Below are 21,210 nucleotides of genomic sequence, written 5' to 3'. Positions count from 1 at the left end.
AATTCCCTTCGCTTCATTGTCGCTGAAATCAGAAAAGAAATTTTCTTTTTTTCCAAAAAAAAATAACACACAGCAGCCTGAATTTTTCTCACATAAAAAATCAAAACTTTTGCTATTATAGTTTGCGATTTTGTTACATCAAGAACTTATACATTTCAATGACGATAATAATTCAAATAATATTTATTTTGAATTGATGAAAAAACTTTCATTTTTTGTTCCTTATAAATTCGGAGTGTTATGAGAAAAAAAACATCACAGAATTAGGAAATATAGAATTTGCAAATGAAAACAAAATTCAAAGAAGATTGGACAAATATAACGAAGATGGAAAATGAATTTTAATTTTCTATGCTCCATTTGCATTTTAAAAAATCAACAGAGACGACATGAATAACAAAAAAGAAAAGAAAAAAATTCATGATATTTAACTGATATGAATCAAATTTGAAAAGGCTTTCTTTTCTATTTGATCAAATTATTTGAACTAAGAAAAATTCTTTTGTTACTGATCATCAGATCGTTTAAACAAGGTTATTTTGAAATAACAATTGTTTGCTCATACGGAATCGAACTAAAACTTATAAATTTTTTTATCTATCATTCTGAATGAGCTTTCAATTATTGATATGAGAAAAATTTTGCTGAAACTAATAATGGGATTATTAAAAATGAACAAAATTAAACATCAATTTATAATTGAAAAAAACCAATTTTATCTTAGTCAAACCAAATATTGAGCTAGAATCTTTCTACAAAATGCGGAATGTTCGATTGACCATATTATTGTTGAAAATATGGTTGATTATAATAATAGGTCCGAAATTTGATGAAAAAATGTTTATTATTACCGAACTAAGAAGAAAAATTTTGTATTTTATTCACGTATCAATTTGACGAATGATAATGATAATATTACTCAACAGTGGCTATTTATTATTTGTTCATTCGTAACAATATACTAAAATTGTCCATATAAAAGTTGGCTTCAAACTTTCAATGTGAACAATATTATATTAAAAGTAAAAAATTTACAATTCAAAAATCGTTTTCATCTAGATTTAGTCCGAAATATTTGATTGATGATTTCCTATCAACGTCATCATCATCGACGACGAATGTATTCAACAATCAACGTTATTTTGTCCTTTCCATTAGTCATACTAATATGAATAATTGGCTGCGTGTAATAATTATTCCCAAATGATATTAAATAAAATGAAAATGATATGTCAATTAATAAATATGCAAATGGATTGGTGTACGTCGTATCATGTCATGATCAATGTCACACACTAACTCAAATAGATGGTGGTTGATAATTTTAGTGAATATTCTCGCGCCCACCCTTGTTATAACATTTTTAAAGACAAATAAAGATTTGAATGCCATCTTTTGAGAAAAAATGTGCATAGATTATAATCATAATGAACTTTATTTTAAAAAATTTTCTACATTATTAACAGAAACGTTGGATATTTTTCAACGAAAAAAAACAATATAATGATGCTGATGATAACTGTTGGATCATTGTCCTGAACGAGAATTTTTGTCAAGATAATCTTTTGCTTCGTTTATTTTGGCAGCTATATACGGTGATCCACCTAATAATTGATTCATTGCGAAAAACATAATTATTTTAAAAATACAATTAAATACTGTTACTTACCTCGATCAGGATGATTCAATAACATTATTCGTTTATGTGATTCGCGTACTTTATTCTTATTCGCCGATGGACTAATGCCTAATATAAGACCAGCCTCACGGCGTGTCATTTTTGGCTCAAAGCCACCTCTATAATATTTATTATTGCTAAATGCCGAAGAAGGTATTGATTTCGATAATGTATCCCCAATTATTTTAGATGAACGCATCAATGCTCGACCTTGTATACAAAAATGTTTGAAAATTTTGTAATTTTCTATCGTTTCAAATACATACCTCCATAACCAATGGCAGCCAAAGCCAAACCAGCTAAAATAACACCAGAACTCTAATTTGGTAATAGAAAATTGATTGTAAATCATGGATAATCATAATTCAGATTTATAAATTGATTACCATTTTGAAATTGTGGTCAAAAACTGATGCAATCTGAACGATTAAAAACAAAATCGCAAAAGAAACACATGATTTTTGTAAGATTTTCACCGCCATCTATTCATTGTTTACGAAACTAAGATTTTTTACAAACCTCACAAAATTCAAAATAAAGTTTCCAACCGCATGAACGCTATGCTGCCCATTTATAGATATTTGACACAAAATTAATCAATATAAAAAATTTAATAAAAATAAATAATTGACAAATAAATAAGAGAATCTGAATTTTACAAAGTGAATTGTGCGCAAAAAAATGCTGAAAAAAAAATATTATTCTGATACAATTGGTTTCGATTCTGAACCATCCATTGTTGGAAATTTTTCATTCACTTGAGTGTCCGAAATTTGGCTTGCTTCGATACGTTTTTCCCAGAAAACAGCTCGCTGTTTGATAGCACCAATAGCTCTTTTTTCTTTTTTGTTGTTATTAGATTTTCCATTAGTCATTTGATTATCCAACGAATTTATGCTTGATGACAATGTTGAATCATTAGAATCAAGTGATGGTGAACTATAATTACTATTTCGTGATAAATTTCTGTTTCAAAAATATTCATAAAATGAAAATTCACATTCAAATCGAATTCAACCAAACATTTTACCTTTCTTCATTTGATTGACCATTATTTATGTCAAAAGTCGCCTCTTCGACAAATAGAGTGGCCTTCGCTGTCGTAGTGGTAAAAGGTTCTTGGTTAAGTTGAATTTGAGGACTTGAAATTTTCATCGAAGTTGATGATGACGATATCTCATTCGCTAGGTTAATACGATTTTGTTCATTAAATCTTGGTAAATTTTTTTGATTTTGCTCACAAATCTCTTTAGGTATGGAACGACCTGTCAGACTGTACACCTAGAAATCATAATCATAAATACAAAATAATATAAATCATTATATTAATGAATTGTAACATACAGCATAATTTTTAGAATTAATATTAGATAATCGCTTTTGCTGTTGTTGTTGTGGAATTTGAGTTAATGAATTCGATTTGGATAATGGCGATGTAACAGATGATGATGATGATGGTAAGTGTTGAGTTGATGCCGAAAACAAAGAGGTCAAACTTTTTACAATATTTTTACGGATAGGTGGACTTGTTTTCGCTCCTTCAATACTATTTGATTTAATGTTATTCGAATGATGATGATGATGATTTGCAATTGTTTGATGATTACAATCATTTGCTGTTGTTATTTTTATTGCCGAGGTATTATTATCACTATCATTGAATGATGAATCAATCCTTTTTGTATCCATCAAATAACGTTCATCGTTATTAATCTCGACGGAAATCTCACTATATTGTTCAGGTGATGTACTTTTGCAATGATTATTTCCAATAATATCGACGCTGATTTGACTGACAGCCATTTTTTCACCATTAATTTTATTGTTTGTCGATGTCAGTCCATTGACTTCATTATGGTCTTCATTTTTATTCATCGATGTTGCCGAAGATGATCTGGTCGAAGAAGGTTTTCCTCCCAATGACTGAAATGATTTATGAATAGTAATGAAAACAATTAGCATTGTTTATGTAGGATTAATACATTAGCAGTCAACAATTTTTAACATACCGATAAAATTGCAAATGAATATTTTTCCTCGGGTAATTTTCTCGTTTTTGGCAGATAATAATTACGCTTGTAACGATCTAAATCTCTGGCACTGTGAAAAAATTTACGCTTTTCTTCCGGCACAAATTCTTCATCATCAACAATATGTTTTATCATTCCATCCGTTCTATCATCATTTAATGTAGCATCCGGTGAATATAAAAGCTCGGGAGAGAATGACATCATTTTCTGTCGTGAACGTTTTTCAATATTTTCTGGCGAATATGGATTATTCAATAGATTTACGTCAGGATTATTCCATTTGCGATGTTCACGTTCAGCGATTGGCATCACAGGTATATTTATTGAATCATTTAATGAATTTGATGAGTCGGAAACATTTTCCGATGATATTTGATCATTGGAACTTTTGGAACTTTCCCTTTGTAATATTTGTATTGTTTCATCATATTCTTCTAACATTTGTCCATCATCACCATATGTTTTAGAATGAACAATATCTGTTGATATGATTTGTTGTGGGGAATTTGTACAATTTGAATCGATTGAAATCTAAAAAAATCATAATAATTAAAAAATATGTTATAATCATTGCTCAATGTATTTTTTATAAACAGTGATAATAATAATGATACTTTTGAAATATTCCCGCCACCATCATTAACATCGACAGTTTTATCATGATCATCGATACGAACAAATTGCACATTTGAGCTTGTTGGCAATGGCGTTTGTCGATGTTGAATAATATTCAATAATAATTTATGATCCTTTGAATTTAATGCCTGTCTTTCTTCCCATGTTTGTTCAATCACGTGAGGTGATGATGCTAAAGATGAGCTCAAATGATTGACTTTAGGATTATTATTATTGTTTCTTAGTTTAACTTGATTAGGGAAAGTGGTCATGGGACTTTCTATCCTAGTAACCAGTTGAGAAAATTCATTCGTGTTTGTCTGTTGAATAATTGATGATTTTTCAGTCATGATTGTCGAAGAGCATTTAAATGATGAAGAAAAATATAGGAGGAAAGATAAAGAACCCAAAAAATTCCCGAAAAGAAAAAATAAGGAAATAATTTTTAAACCCCAAAATCAAAATTTAGACTGCAAAATATCAACTTACTTTACGAGATTTATGTTGTGGCCGCCTTAATACAGGTCGCGGTGACATAGGATGATTAACATTGACTATAGATGATAATTGTTGATTGAACGGATTAGGAACAGCTGAAAAATGTTGCCTATCAATGGCCACTTTGAAATCACACCAATCATGACCGACATGATTATAAGCAACCACCGAATAGATACCGGCTTGCATTGGATTCGATTTTTTAATCTCCAGAATACATTCATTATCATTGAATACGATCAAACGGTATGCCGAACACTTACTTTCGACATATCGTCGATGTATAAATCGTAAACCAAAATAGGTTCGAGCTAATCGTCTATTTTCAATCTCTTCAGGTCGTCGAGTTGATTCATCGGCCGATGCAGCAATCAAATGTCCATCCTTATACCAAGCGAAATATAATGGCAACAATCCTTTAGCTTTACAACAGAATTGTGCTACAATTCCACTGTGTAATGAAGCATTTCCGGGTTTCATCGTAAAAGTTGGAATAAAATCCAAATTTTCTAGACGTGGATTTGGTATTGAATTACATATTGTTCGTAATTCACTTGGCACAAAATCTGGCACTTTGATCTTGGTCCATCGTAGACTTTGAATAATGGCTTTATTTTTTCGATTTTCTATTGATGAACCTTTGATAAAAGATAACTTTGATGGTGCTACCCTACGATTTTCCATATACACGGTATGTGATCTGGCCATAGCATTGCTGCCATTGGTTTGGACAGAAGATATCGAGTCGATCATAGAGTTATTTTTTTCAGCACGGTTTTTTATTTTATCAACTGTATCTACACTTGCAATATCCTCTTCTTCATCGGAAGAAAATACTATTGAACCAGTTTCTGATAAATGTTCAGATAAATCGGAAACTTGATCAGCTTCCATTTCGCCCAACATTGGATTCATTGCTTGACTAGGATTTGGTATCAACATTGGTACAGATTCTGCTAAAGCTAATGCCATATATCCAAAATGAATATCAGAATTCAGATGATATTGATTATAAGATTTATTTTCTTTGCTTTTTTTAAAAAACCAATTATCTTGCCAGGAATGAGAATTATCAATCAACTTGATACCAGAATCTTGTGAAAGATTCGATTCAGTTGATGAATATTTTTTCGAATCAATCAAATCAAGACCGGCTTCGGGAAAATAAACTTTTGATTGTTCGAAATTTAATTCAAGACCAAAATCATTTTCATTATTTTCATCATCTTCCGCTTCATTATAAGAATAATTATGATTATCATTCAATTCTTCATCATTATTATGCATGGCCTCATCAATATCATCATTGGTCAATTGTCGATCACAGTAGCTATGTTGATCATCCAATGAAGAGACTGAATAATCATTATCCATTTTATAATTGGCACCACTCATGGCTGAACAATGACCATCACCACAATTACTATTGCCACAGCAACCGCTACTGACTGTACGAATACGATTCAAATTTATATGGCTATTATGATGACTACTATAATGGTCAATGAATGATACACCACTTTTAAAACTATTAAATGATGCAGTCGATGCTGTAGTCATAAAACGACTTTGTCCATCTTCAATGATCTAATTCGGTAAAAATAACAAAAACAAACAGAAAAAAAATTTTAATTAGAAATTCGAATTGATTGATTTTGGTACTGTTTTCTTTATCATTGAATTCAATCATTTTACAAACCTGATTAACAACAGATTGTGCCAATAGATGTTCATATGATTGACAATTATTAATGAAGTCTTCAACTTCTTTCAATTTCAATGGCTGTGATGGTAGATGTAATTGTTTTGTAAATTCAAATGATTTTTCACTAATCTTTTGTAAAGCTTCTTTTAATTGATTATAAGCTTCAGTAGGTGTTGTTTCTGGTTCACGACCTGTAAACAATAGATAAACAATCAATGATTACAATGGCAATTACCTCTAAACAATTATTTAGATATTAATCACTTACCACAATCACAATCATAAATAGATTGTTGTAATATTTTGAGCAAATTAGCTAACAATGGTGTAAAGGTTTTGATCAATTGATTATCTATGAAAATATAATAAAAACAAACGGATAGAAAAAATCATTAAATGAGAAAAATTTAAAATTAACAAAATGAAAAAAAAATCAATTATAATCGATTTTCAATGCCAAAAAATCACCTAAACAATACAAACAAAATCAATATCAACATAAACCCTATGCGTTACGGATATTGGTTATAATAATCGATTGATTTTTTTATTGATAATACATATACCGAAACAAAAATTTTGCAATCAAAACATTAATAAAATAGGTCAACAAAAAGGTCACCAGCATATCTATATTTTTTCTGGTCAATAATCTTGTTGTCTATCAGATTCAAAAGAAAATAAATAGTTATGAATAAATACAAAGGATGTAATTTGGAAAGTAAGATATTTCTTTCAAACATATTTTTTGTAAATTGCAAATATTTTATAGGCAGATTGTTTTGATTTTGTTGTGGCCAAAAAATAAAATTCTTCAATCCTCCAACGAATTACTGACCGATCAGCAAGTGAATAACCGGACAGATCTCAAATGTGTTTGTGTGTTTTTTGTCCGCCTTCATTTTTTTCTATTTTTTTTAACACCGGAATGATTGTTCCTTTTTTCACACTAAGTTTTAAACATATAAATCTTGTTTTATGGCTAAATATTAAATGCCTGTCAGAAAATATAGCTGAAAACAAAACAAAACGAAAATTCTTGGCCCCAATTTCAATCATATAAATAAATAAATAATGACCTCAGGTATCGTGTTTTTCGTTATAATAATAGACGGAATTTTCAACACCAATAAGATTTATACAAACATTTTATCACATCATAAAAGAGGATTGAATGAATATAGAAGAAAAAAATTTATTTGGCAAATACAAACCGATCGAGAAATGAAAAAAAACAGTTTAAATCCGAGTTTTTTATCTCATCACTTGATTTCATAATGCAATTCAAAACGATGAACACCGGTCATTATCTTATCATTGTTTGATTCGATTGATTCAATCATCAAAAATAAAAAAAAATATGAAACAAAAAGCGTCGGTGTTATAGGAATAATATTGGAAAAAGAAACAAACTTCGAATAGATTTATGATAGAAATCAAATACAGAAATCACTCGACTTATGAACAAATTCAACTTTTATTTGGAACATAACTAATTCGATGCGTAAATCAAGGAGTGTCTGTAAATATCATTGAAATTATTCATTTTGAAAAAAGCCAATAATCAATAATTGTTAGATTGTGTGACTATAATCACATGTAAAATTTGTAACAAAAAAAAACAAAGAAACCGAATAACCAATGATGTATAAAGATGTGCGGATTAATCTACATTTTGTTGTTGTTGTTTTTTAAAATTCAATGAAAGAAAATAAAAATGAAATTAAAACAGTAAATGGAAATTTCCCTATTTTTCTAAAAACCATAACAAAATTGAAAAAAGAAGAGAATTGATCGATCGATCAATCAATCAATCAATTGGACAATGTCTACCGGATTTAAATTAGTATTATGAAGTTAGAAAGAGAAAGAGAACAAAACTCAAGTCAACATCAAACATCGATTTAAATCAAATCCAATTTTCAATTGTGATCATTCATTATAAATGCATATATGTTCAACGTACACAAACACCATTATTATCATAATATTGTATTGTGTTTATTTCATCATGGATGATTATTTAACCGATTCGAAACGAATACAAATAAATTTGTACAATAAATGTCTAATGCAAATGCATTGATAGTATAATCATCATCATAATCATTTTATATGGTCGAAAAACATGAAAAAACGAATGGCGCCCGTGATATGAACATTTTTGAAATTATTTCAAAACATTTATGCAAAAAAAAATATATAAAATAAAATAATCAGCAGCGTGAAATCAGAATTGACAGACAAACTGCTGAAGTATTTGAAGAAGTGAGTGAAAGAGATGGAGAGGAAACAAAGAAAATTTAACGATAAAAAAAGGCGAGGGAGTTGAATGCATTTGTTGATGATAGAAATAATGATGACCTGTATGCATCCAATCCTGTCCACTATTTGTCTGTAAGACACCAAAAAAAAAAACAAAATAATAAAATCCGGCTTGCACATCCCAAAAGAATAAAGATTGTTGTAGATGTAAGTTTCATTTTTTTGCGTGTTTTTTTATCAACAAAAAAAATGATTAATTGATTATGCATACAAATGAAAAAAAATGAAAATTATAATAATCATTGCGCAGGAATAGCATACGAAATGCGATAAATTAGATCCATTGGATTGAGACCGACATTATTATTGTTTGATTAAACAGGTATGTAACAGAAAGGAAATAAATGGAAAAAAAATAGAAAAGAAAATTTCTTTTTATTTATTTATTTATACTTACATTGATCATCATCAAATATGTATCCAATATGTGAATAATCAATCGAATCAAAGCCTAATAATTTGGCCAAATTTAATTCCATATCCGAACGTATGGCCAAAAGATTTTCTTGACGATGATGATTTATGCGTGTATGATGATCAATATTTTTGTTATTATTTATTCGATCATTTTCCAATGATGATTCTCCATTCGTTTCAACTAGTTTAGAGAAAAAATAAAAATAAAAATATTAATTTCAATCAATAAGAACAGGCCCACTATTGTGGATTAATCGTTGAATTCTTTCAACAACAGAAAAAAATATTAAAAATGGAAAAAGTAGATTATTATCATAGATCAGAAGTAAAAAAAACAAAACCTTCAAAAGAAAGTAGGAAGAAAAATTACCGGACTAAATTACATTTTTTATTTTTGATCCAAATAGCCTCCGATTATCTATAGATAATCGGAGATTAGATGTAAACAATAAATTTGGTACAATTATTATATTAGCTAGTTACAGTGTTGGTAGCAAAATTAATCTCAATCTATAGCCATAACGATAAACAATCTAATTAATCAAAAAAACAAAAAATCCAAAAAACACACACAACATATAAATTTTTATACATCAAAACAGTTATTAATATCACAAATTATTTAATTTTTAATTTTTTTTCTTTCTCTCCCTCTATAATGATTATATCTGCTATAATTTTTTCCAAGATATAATGTGATTAAATCATTTATGGAAAAAAAACAAAATTTTGAAAAATTGCCAGATTGGACAGTTTTCATCTCAGTCTGAACTAAAAAATTCGATTTAAGAAGGTAAAAAAGATTGATCTAGATTTTCTCTTGTTATGTCTATTGTCGATTATCATCAAAAAAGTCATACAAATTATGTAAATGTTGGATCCAAACTAATATATTTGATCATATTGAAATGTCTGAATAAGTGCTGTAGTGTAGGCTGATACTTATATTCTGTCGATTATGATCATGATTATGATTATGACGATGATGATGATGATGACAAGATTGGTAACAACAACAACAAAAAAACAAGTAACCATTTTGATGGTGGTCGTGTCCATCATCATCATCGAATTGAATACTAACGAAATTTTAATCAAATATCAAAAGGCAAAATCAAAATATCAAGTAAGAGAAAAAAAATCGAAATACCACAACAATATTGAATATATTAGAAAGAAATAATTTTTTTTTATCAAAAATGATCCAATCTTTTTTTTGGTCAAAAAAAGATGCTTTATTATTATTATTATTATTAATCTTTTTTATCTGTTTTGTTGTTGTTGTTTGGTTTACTCCTTTTAATCATTTTTCCGACCAGATTTTGATTTGGCCGAATAAATAACAACTTTTTTTTTCTTTTCTCACAATAGATTATACCAAACATGATGATGATGATGATTGACCATATGATTTGGGTGAACTGAAAAATATAAAAAGATTTATTTTTCCACTTTTTCTATTATTATTATCATTATTATTTAATTTATAAATTCTAAAAGTCAGTAGAAAAAAAACTCGAATAAAAAAAGATTGTTTGAGATAATTTCATGATTGAAAATTCTGAAAATATAAATGAAATATTCGTTTTTTTTCTAATCGAAATCTATAAAATGAATAAGCCTTGTTTATGGGTTATGATGATGATATATCTGGAAAATCTAAATAGGATTATGTATGCGTGCGTGTGATGTGAAAAGAAAAAAGATGTGCTCAACGAATTAAATCAAGATAAACTCACTACATATATATTTTATAATGATAATCATCATGGTCAATATTTTCTTTTTCTGGAATAATAAGTTCACAAAAAAATAACCAAGGCAAGTCCATTCACCTTGAAAATTAAAGTAATACATAGAGAGTTTATGATGATAAAAGTGAAGAAACATAGGCATAAGTATATATACACATTGACATGAATAGCGATAAAGAATGGGATACAAAGGTAGATGATGGTATTGAATGAAATGTTATTTGAGAAACAAGTAAGAAGTAAGAAAAAAAACGGGAATCGAGCGCATCCACACCATTATCATCATCATCATCTTTGAAAAAACAGCTTTTTTTCTGACCATAGAAATCTTCAAAACATCAACAACTATTTAAACACAAACATTACATCTATACAACCGGCAAAATCCAGTTTTTTTCCTTAAATATTTAGTTTTTCTTGTTCAAATATATGAAAAAAAAATTTATATCCACATAATATATCAAGTCAAAATCTTTATACAGCAACAACGATTTGAACATCCAAAAAATATGGATACCTATCTCAACAATTTTTTCTCTTAATTTCTCATTTCTATAAAAATAATGTTCATTTAAAAAGATAATTCTTTGAATACGCATCAATTATATGAAATGATGATGATGATCATCATCATCATTAAAAATAATAATAATAGCAGATGAAGGAAGAAATATTGAAATACATAAACAAATCCAAAAAAAAACTTACCCATAATATTATCAATTCCATTTGATGAGGAACCATTTCGGTTATTAATATTATTTAACATTTCATTTTTGACAATATGTTCATCATCAACATCACAATCATCATTATTATTATTATTATTATTATTATTATTAACATTAAGATGATGACCATTTTTTGTAGTATTATTGATCAATATTTGTCGATTTGAATCATATCTTAATTTTGCATTGATAAAATGTAACAATTCCCGTTCTGATTGTTGTTTGACGATACGTTTACAAAGCCATGATTGACATTGATTATTATTTGATATTGTTCTATTTTGAATTTTTGACATGAAAAAAAAACAAATCATTTTAATCAGAAAAAATTGATTATTATTGTATTGTATAAAAACATACCGTTGTTGATGGCAAATGATGCATATCCATGAATCAAAATCATATAATGAACATTTGAAACAAACATTCAATGAACATTGTTTACAAATAAGACGTTTATGTCTAGATAAATCAAATCGAGAATTACAGAGAAGACATGATTCTTCTTGATCATCCTCATTATTTTTATTAGTATTATTATTATCGTCATCATCATCTTCGAAAATGGATGTTGTCGATTGCATTAACTTGATCATTTTTGAATCGATCGAATGATCTGGTTCATCGATTCCATTTGTATCACCAACACATTTGGATAGGTGAACATTGTGTTCACCCATACCAATATTATCATCACAATAATCATCATCAACTGCAACAATTTCATTATGATTATGGTGACCATTGGTCAATGAACCATTCATTGTTGCCATTGATAATGTCGATAGGTTTTGATATTTTATCAATGTTGTTGTTTTTGTTGTTGCATTTGAATTTGTTGTGGACATTTCGGCAGACAAAATACTATTGGAGAAAAAAAAGAGAAAAATGACAAAAATTATTAACTTTTTTCCCAAAAATATTTATTCCTTTACAATTGGTTTCTCTCATCATCATCATCGTCATCATCAACAACAACATCGAAACACATACACTTACAAATATAGAGGAAAAATATTGCAAGCTGAAGCTCACGATTGTTCAAAAGCAATCGTTTGAATTGAGTAAACGGTACAAAAAAAGACTAGGAAATCTAAAAAGTAGAAAATACCAATTCAACTTATTTATTTGCATTGATTAATGGTGATTAACATCAACATTAAACCATTGGTATTGATATTCGATTTTGGTTTTTGTAGTTAACTAACCGAATGACCAATAAATGTACACACGAACTGAACATCACGAATTTTGAATCAAATCTGGAATAACATGAATTGATGTTATTGATGATGAAAAAGAACGATTGCAAAATTAGATTCAAACAGCCAAAAAGAAAAAACAACAGCAACAACAAAGACCAAAACATTGCAAATGCATTTGGTGTTTGAAACCAACCTTGTTGTTATTATTGTTCCATCGGATATTTGAACATATTTTTCACCACCAATATTAATCTTGGTAAGTAATTGTTGCTGTTGTTGTGAAACATTGGTATTCAAATTGAAATTACTACAATCAAGATAATGATGTTGTTGTCGTTGATCATTGAATATGGATAAAAAAACTGGAAGTTCAGGTTCAAAAATTTTCTTTAAATAATCATCATCAATGATGATGAATTTGTTCGTGATCCATTCATAATCATGATCAACGCCATCATTTTTTATAACAATGCTAAAATTCTCATCATTATCATTATCATTATGTTTTGAACAGATTTGTCGCTGTTGTCTAAATCTTTCATACAAGAAACGTATCGTTTCTGTTAGTAAAATATTAATCGATAACATTGAATAGAATGAAGAATTTATACAGAAAACATCACGTAACATATAAGATAGAGAGAAAAAAATTCCTCATAAAACAACTTAATTAAAACCAACCTTTAAATCTCATATAAATGTTTTGGCACTCTCAATCATTGATGATTTTTTAAAAAAAACTTGATGATGATAATAATGTCGGAAACCAACACAAAAAAAAGACTTTATCATTATTATTATCATCATCATCATTTATTACCGTAAAACAATAAAAAAAACCATTTGCAATAGATGATGATTGGATACATACATACACACACAAACATTAAGATTGAAAAAAAAGAGTTTGAATAAATTGAAATGAAAAAAAGATAAAGATAAAAGCAATGAATTTTAATGAAAAAGGTTTGTAACTATAATAATAATAAAACAGGTAAAGCTCATCTGTTCATATAATTAATCTTATTCACATAAGAGAAAAGAAAAATAGATCACATTCAAACCTTTGTCGTTGTTGTGATTGTTGTTGATGTTTATGAGAATTTCGATGAAATAATGATCTTGGTGGTAATGCTAAACTGGAATAAATCATAAGATATGTTTTTGGCCGTTGAAACCAATGTTTCCAGGCATATTTTTCAAATATTTTTTTCTTTTTATTTTCATCATCATCATCATAATCAATATTGTTTTGTGAAAGTTTAGCAATGAAAAATAATGATATTAATACGATTATAATCCAGATGAACATTTGGAGCAAAAAATGAAAAATCGTATGATCGATGAAAAAAACAACAACAGGTGATATTAGACGGCAGACAAAACAAAAAATTATTGATTACAGGTAAATTTTTCGACAAAAAAAATCAAAGGAAAAATTTAACAGTGGCAATTTTCCTTATGATTTTGTCCAAATCATCACTTTCATCATCTTTAATCATCTATCATTTTGAATGTTTCAACTGAAAAATTCAAGTTAAAATTATGAATTTACAATCAGACATGCCGACACATAACAAAAAAATGAACAGTCGAAATGATGAAAAATAAAAAACACAAGAAAACATATAAATCGATAGCCGTAGAAAAATGGTTAAAGATGACAATCAATCAAGGACATCATAAACATCATCATATACATTGAGAGAGGAAAAAAGAAAAGGAATTATTGTACATGTTTTATTGCAATTTTTTTTTGGTTATCGAAGGATGAACATGTACCTGTTTTCTACCAAAGAAAAAACTAATCAACAAATTATTGATGACAATTTATAGTCAATTGATCAATTAGGTTGAAAACAGGATGATGATAATGATTTGGATTAATAATAGATGCTTTTTTAATAAAAATCAAATACAATTGATTTGATTTTGACTAAAGACTTTATTTGGGAAAAAAGAAAACCTGTATGATGATGATGATGAAAATGTCATTGATGATCACAGAAAACCACAAAAACAAAACGAACAAAAAATCAAATTATCAAATGAAAATTTTTACCTGTATTTTCATTCATCGATTTTTTTTTGATTTCAATTTTGTTGATTTTACACATTCAAAATAAATACAAATGCTTAAGAGAAAATAAAATTTCTGTGCATTTTTTTACGTAAAAAAAAAGAAAAAAAATTTATCATTTACAACAACAACGAAAAAACAAAATCGTCAATCGTACTCGTATGTTAAGTAAGCATTTTTCTCACATTTTAGCCAGCAAAATTCACCGCTTTCACTCAAACACATAAACAAACAAACACACACATGTTAATTATTTTACACATTGATCTCTTTCACATTTTTTACCTAGTATTCCAAAAAAAAACATTGAATTCAATAAAAATGAAATGAAAAATCAATATTCGGGTCCACCTTTTTTCTACCCAGAAAAAAACAACTAATTTATGTGATAATTTCTACATAAATTTATCCGATTCAAATCAAATGAGGATAATAAAGATTTTTGATGAAAAAATTTAGTTAATTTTTTTCCTTTTTGGTCGAGAATTATTTTTATCCATGTTCATAGATTTCATAAACACACTTGCATATAAATTAACGAACACCAAAAAAATTTTTTTCTGTCATTGACCACAGAACTAAGTGGTTAATTTCATCTATAAAAAAACTATATAAATACAGGTGACAGAACAGTAAATCGATTGAATGAATGAAAAATTTTGCAAACACACCAGTAAGAGTAGTTATCAGTTTTCTACACAAACATTTGCTCTACAATAATCATCATCATCCATTTCGAATTGAATTAAATTGAAATGGAACAAATCGTAAAAAAAAGAAATTTCACATCATTTGATACTGTGTAAGAGGGAGACTGAGAAAGATTTGTAACTTGTTGTGTTGATTCATTAATCTCATTCGCGACATACATATCATCATCATCATCATCATACAGTTATGTCCGAATTCAATTTTTTTCGAAAAAAAGGAGAAAATTTACATCATCACTTCAACATTTAATTTCAATTACATCTGATGAATGTAGTGCAAAAAGAAAAAAATCAAATTTATCAAATTTCAAATCCAAAATAAATTATTGAAATGAAAAAATTGGACACACTGATGATGATGATGATGATGATGATAATCATGATGATTATATCATGAGATCATACAAGATGATTGTTAGTTAATGACAATATTTTCTTTTATGAATGAGAATTATTGTGAATTTTCATCAAGTTGTTTTTTCACACATTTTATCAAATATGTAACATGGTACCATTTGTTTTGTTTTAATTTTTTCAAGAAAAACGAATTAATTTTTAGAGAAAATCAGAATAATCTTTTCACCACGCACATCAACAATCATCATTATTTTTATTGTTTTTCAGCTATATTCCATTGTAAAAGGGTGATGTCAATTTCGACAGTGGTGTTTTTTACTCAATCTATACAATTACAATCAATTTTTCCATTTTTGTTTTGTTACAACGAAAACAAAATTGACCTAAATTCAATTTTGAAATTTTTCCTCTCTTTCTTCATACTTGTTAGAAACGGAAATTAGGTGAAAAGTGTTAGGAAATTCGATTTGGTCAAAAAAGTTTTTTTAACCCATTGTGTGATGTGAGAGATAGAAAATTCTTAACATCATTCACGGTGTGAAAATTGTATGCAAACAAGTCAATTTTTTTCAAAAAAAACAAGGTGAAAAAATATCTGATTGACATTCATTATTGATAATAATAATGATAAGAGGAAAGTTGAAAACCATGTTTTACATTCGACAATGACAAATACAAAAATAACGAATGAAAACTTTTTTATTTTCTCTGCATATAAAGAGATTTTTTTTCTCCTACATTGAAAAACACATGATAAATTTTTCTATTTGATTTGGATTTAAATTTTTGTTCAATCATTACAATTTTTGTCATCCACTACTGTGTAATGAATGTAAATTGAACAGATGATTAATTTGACAAAATGAAACGTTGGAAACAGTTGTATTCGAATGACATCAAGATTGAACTAAATTTTTTTTATTTGGATTGGACATTTTTCATTCAATCCAATCCATCTTCAATTACATTCATTTATTTTATTTTATTTTTTCGTTCGATTAAAATCAAAAATCATTAGGGAAAATGTAATGAAGCGTATGAAGCAGCCTGTGTATGCTGTTGTTTCAGAAATATCTGTGTGTGTTCGTGTGTGGTTCCAGTCATCCATATTCAAAAAAGTCCATGTTGTCATACAGTCAATCAATCTTTAAATCAATTCTGACCGTTTCCAAACGAACAAACCAATGACGAAGAGAAGGACAAGAAATAATAAGAAATTGTAAGAAAATCGAAATATATTTCGAAAACATTTATTTTTTTCTACCGTTGTTATCGATCACATTGTTGTAGTTTTTTTTGACATTTTCTCTAAAATTTTTTTTCTCCGAAATGATCAATCAAGCGACAAGCAAAAAAATTTTTTCAACTTCAAGTGACACCCAATATTTTTCATTTATATCATCTACCTGTTGCATTTCAGGTGTCATAAATATTTCTTTGCATGATGATTTACAAATGATGATGTTTCGATGTTTGGATCGGATATTTATTTAAACTAGAAGAATAATTATTCTTTTCCGATACAGCAATCAAGAGAATGCAGCAAAAAAGAAAAAAACTGATTGATTTTTCTCTATGGCTATTTGAATATCAATAAGTATTATTAGGTGTCAATGTCAATGTGAATTTTCTTCAAAAAAAAAAAATCATTATACTATCATCATCTTTTTTCTCATCATCATCATATTGTGTGTTGTCGATATTCTTACTTTTTTCCTAGGAATTTTCTTTTTCTTCTTTCCACTATCCATCAATCAATAATGATTATCACATATTTTAAAAATGGTTTGTTGAAAATCAATGAACCTTGAAATGACATTCCAATCTATATATATTTACAGACATGTAAAAATATCTGTAAAAAATTTTCAATTCAGTTTTTTTTCTAAGGATCTGTAAATTTAAAATTTAAATTTTAAAAGTTAAAAATTGGAAAAAATTGGATAAATGTTTCATTGATGACCGTTATGATGATAAAACCGTTATTAAGTTTTTCAACAACAACAAACAGCCATGTTCATAACATAAAATGGATAACAACAACAACAACAATGTTTTCATTTTCAATTCAAAAAAAAAAATTTATCATCATATATTGTCGACTATTTTATAATCAATCATTATATCAAACAATGGTTAAATTTCAAAGTTGAGCAAAAGAAATAGACAAACGAAAAAAAATAATCATTTCATTCAAAATGATGAATGATTTAATTGAACGAAGAGAAAAAAAAATTGTCATAACAACATTATGTATTGAATTGGTGAATGGATAAGATTTCATCTTCTCAAAAGAATTATGTTCACATATTACATATGTTGAATGGTTGGTTATATGTCCAATCATCATCATCGTATATTTTTTCTCACAACTGCAATATATGAAACTGATAATAATTCGCCCACACACACATAAAAGATATCGAAAGTAGAATCATCATTGTGCTGTGAACGAAAGTGAAACAAAAAAAAATCATCTGGATCCGGATCATAAAAGAAATATCCGATGACAAGAAAATTATGGTCACGATTTAACTGATGATGATGATAATGATGATAATGATGACGATCAATATAGATTTTTAACAACAAAAAACAGAGAAAATCAAAACAACAATCAACATAATAACGATGATGATTTTCATTTGATTGATCAATATTTTTTTCCATTTTACTTTGTCTTATCGGCGATAATCCAAAAACATAAATAAAATTGAAGAAAATAAAATGAATTTCAAATGGAAAAAAATTCATTCACAAAAAAAAATTGAATGGATGGTTCATTGGCTTCTGTGTAACCAATAACACTGCACACAAAGAAAACAGTTATATAATTTTGAAATGAAAGAAAAAGGAAAATCAAAATCGAAGAAGAAAAAAAATGGTAAGAAAGAATAAATTTAATCAAAATAATAAATGAAAAATCGAAACCTATCAACTGTAAAAGTATAATAGGATTTACAATCCCAATATCCAGATCCATATATCATCCAACAATCATCATCGTCATCAACAACAATTGAAATCATCAAACATCATACGATCCGATATTTAGACAAACTTTATTGTTACCATCATCATCATCATCATGATCGAAACCATCATCATCGTAACACATGTAAACCACCATCAACAATTATCGATAATTATTCTATGTCATTATTGTCGAGCAAAAAAAAACAAACAAACAAAACGAATGTAAACACATGTCATTCATTTTATATTTAAACACTAACCTTTCGATTTCATTCTCATTCATGGATGAATTGTATTTAAAAAATTAACCAAAATAATAATAATAATAATATATAATGATATAATTATAATAATTCACACTAAAAATGAAAAAAATGGATCATTCATCTTGATCTCCCTCAGATATGATTACATTTCTTTTTACTATCATAATATTTATAAATAGTTACTTAAACATAGATCAACCACCTGTCAAATATAATGATTAAACGAAAAAAGGGAGAAATATCTTTGAAACCAAGAGGAATTACATACAATTGCACCAAATTAATTTGGTAGATTGTTTGTTATTATCTAACATGACTATGATGAAGATTATCTATTAATGATAAGAATTGATATTTGAAAAAAAACTTTAAATTAAAACAAACAAACGTATTATTTATATGGATCAATTCTTTCAAATGGAAAAAAACCATGTTAAATATTTTTCTATATTGAAAATTAAGCTTATCCTTCAAAATAATGACAATGATGATGATTAGAAGAATTCTGTTGTTGTTGATCAACAATTGAAAAATCTTTTGTGGTTATTGTTTGTGGTCATCATCATCTTCAGCCAACATCATTTTCAATGACAAGTCGAACCTCAAATTGCTATAGTAAAAAAAGTGTACCCGATGATGATGATACGGGTAGCAGATATTTTTCTTTTCAATATAAAATGATGATATTTTCTATCGTTATGAATAATGATTGATTGAAGAATTTGATGATGATTATTATTATTTATATGAATAATGGATATGTTATTGTCGTTTTTTTTCTCCCCGCTTGTAAACAGAATGTATAAAAAAAAACTATGACAGTTATTATGGTGGTCACCATTTGAATGATCTAAAAATTATCATCATCATCATCATCATTACCACCATTACCATCATCATCATTACCATAATCATCGTTTAGATTATAATTGACCATGATAAAAGCGTTGACAATGGAAGATGATGATGATGATGGATAGTTGAATCGTTATTTTCAATCATTTTGTGAGCACAAAAATGAAAAGAACAGATTCATTTTATTTCATCTTTTTTTTGTAGTAAACAAATCGACGAGAAAAGAAAAAAAATATATAAATACCTGAAAACAAACTTATTATGAAAATTCTTTTAGATAAAAAATTTTCATAAAATGATGCAACGAAAAAAAAGCAACGGGCAACATCAACAACAACAAAAATCGACAATCGTCATCACTATATAATGATGGTCGGTTATAATAACAATTCTCTCCTTTCTTTTAGAAAAAAAATCACAATGTAAAACAGATCAAGGACAGAAAAACAAATACAATCAAACAAACACAAGTTGTATTATTAATGATGAATGATGAGAACAAAATGAATGAATGAATACATTGAAGAAACAGATACATTTGTCATTTTGTTTTTTATTTTTATCGTTGTTGAAATATGTTATGGGAAACACAAAATTTAATTTTAAATAAATAATGAGAAAAAAATTGATGCTATGATGATGATTATTGGAATAGGGATCATGATCTCAATTTTTTTCCATGATGATGATTATGATGAATATGATGATAATGAAAAAAAATCACATTGATTATGACAAATTTTTCATATGTACCATATATTCAATAATTCAAGGTAATTTCGTTATTCACAATCAATGAACTTACAATGATGTTATTGATTTGTTAAAGTAAAAAAAAACAATATTTGCACAAACACACACATACAAAACACAGACACAAAATCGTAAAAAAATAAATAAAACAGATGAAATCCTTTATTCTTTTAATCTATCATTTTTTTCTGGTTGTTTCGAAATCAAGCACCGTCATCGTATTCAATTCATATTAATATCGATAGTTCATATGAT

The 21,210-nt window shown here is 27.5% G+C and overlaps 2 protein-coding genes across 6 annotated transcripts; both read right to left on the bottom strand.

Moving 5' to 3' along the window:
- Window positions 1-1,416: 1,416 nt before the first annotated feature.
- Window positions 1,417-2,173, bottom strand: LOC113791728 (mitochondrial import inner membrane translocase subunit TIM14). The gene is made up of 4 exons (XM_027341542.2): window positions 2,065-2,173; window positions 1,945-1,996; window positions 1,670-1,888; window positions 1,417-1,604 (listed from the first exon to the last, which is right to left on the bottom strand). Exons 1-4 carry the CDS (start codon window positions 2,158-2,160, stop codon window positions 1,528-1,530), a joined length of 444 nt encoding a protein of 147 aa, XP_027197343.2. The 5' UTR covers window positions 2,161-2,173; the 3' UTR covers window positions 1,417-1,527.
- Window positions 2,174-2,270: 97 nt separating this feature from the next.
- Window positions 2,271-20,662, bottom strand: LOC113791727 (uncharacterized). 5 transcript variants are annotated; one of them, XM_075823354.1, is made up of 13 exons: window positions 13,152-13,620; window positions 12,962-13,015; window positions 12,114-12,617; window positions 11,731-12,029; window positions 9,249-9,449; window positions 6,795-6,878; window positions 6,521-6,717; window positions 4,813-6,408; window positions 4,323-4,643; window positions 3,688-4,239; window positions 3,023-3,601; window positions 2,709-2,959; window positions 2,271-2,644 (listed from the first exon to the last, which is right to left on the bottom strand). In XM_075823354.1, the coding sequence occupies exons 1-13, from the start codon at window positions 13,586-13,588 to the stop codon at window positions 2,377-2,379; spliced, it is 5,343 nt and encodes a 1,780-aa protein (XP_075679469.1). In that variant the 5' UTR covers window positions 13,589-13,620; the 3' UTR covers window positions 2,271-2,376. The 5 variants fall into 5 exon arrangements, with proteins under 5 accessions (XP_075679469.1, XP_075679472.1, XP_027197338.2 ...); XM_075823357.1 differs by lacking the exons at window positions 12,962-13,015; window positions 13,152-13,620 and adding an exon at window positions 20,447-20,662; XM_027341537.2 differs by lacking the exons at window positions 12,962-13,015; window positions 13,152-13,620 and adding an exon at window positions 14,023-14,285.
- Window positions 20,663-21,210: the final 548 nt, after the last annotated feature.

Source organism: Dermatophagoides pteronyssinus, unplaced genomic scaffold, assembly GCF_027571235.1.
Source record: "Dermatophagoides pteronyssinus isolate colony J.1.1.1.1 unplaced genomic scaffold, Derpt_VIB-CSIC_2022.12 sq0026, whole genome shotgun sequence".
Taxonomy (NCBI): domain Eukaryota; kingdom Metazoa; phylum Arthropoda; class Arachnida; order Sarcoptiformes; family Pyroglyphidae; genus Dermatophagoides; species Dermatophagoides pteronyssinus.
This window is presented reverse-complemented; position numbering and strand designations above follow the sequence as displayed.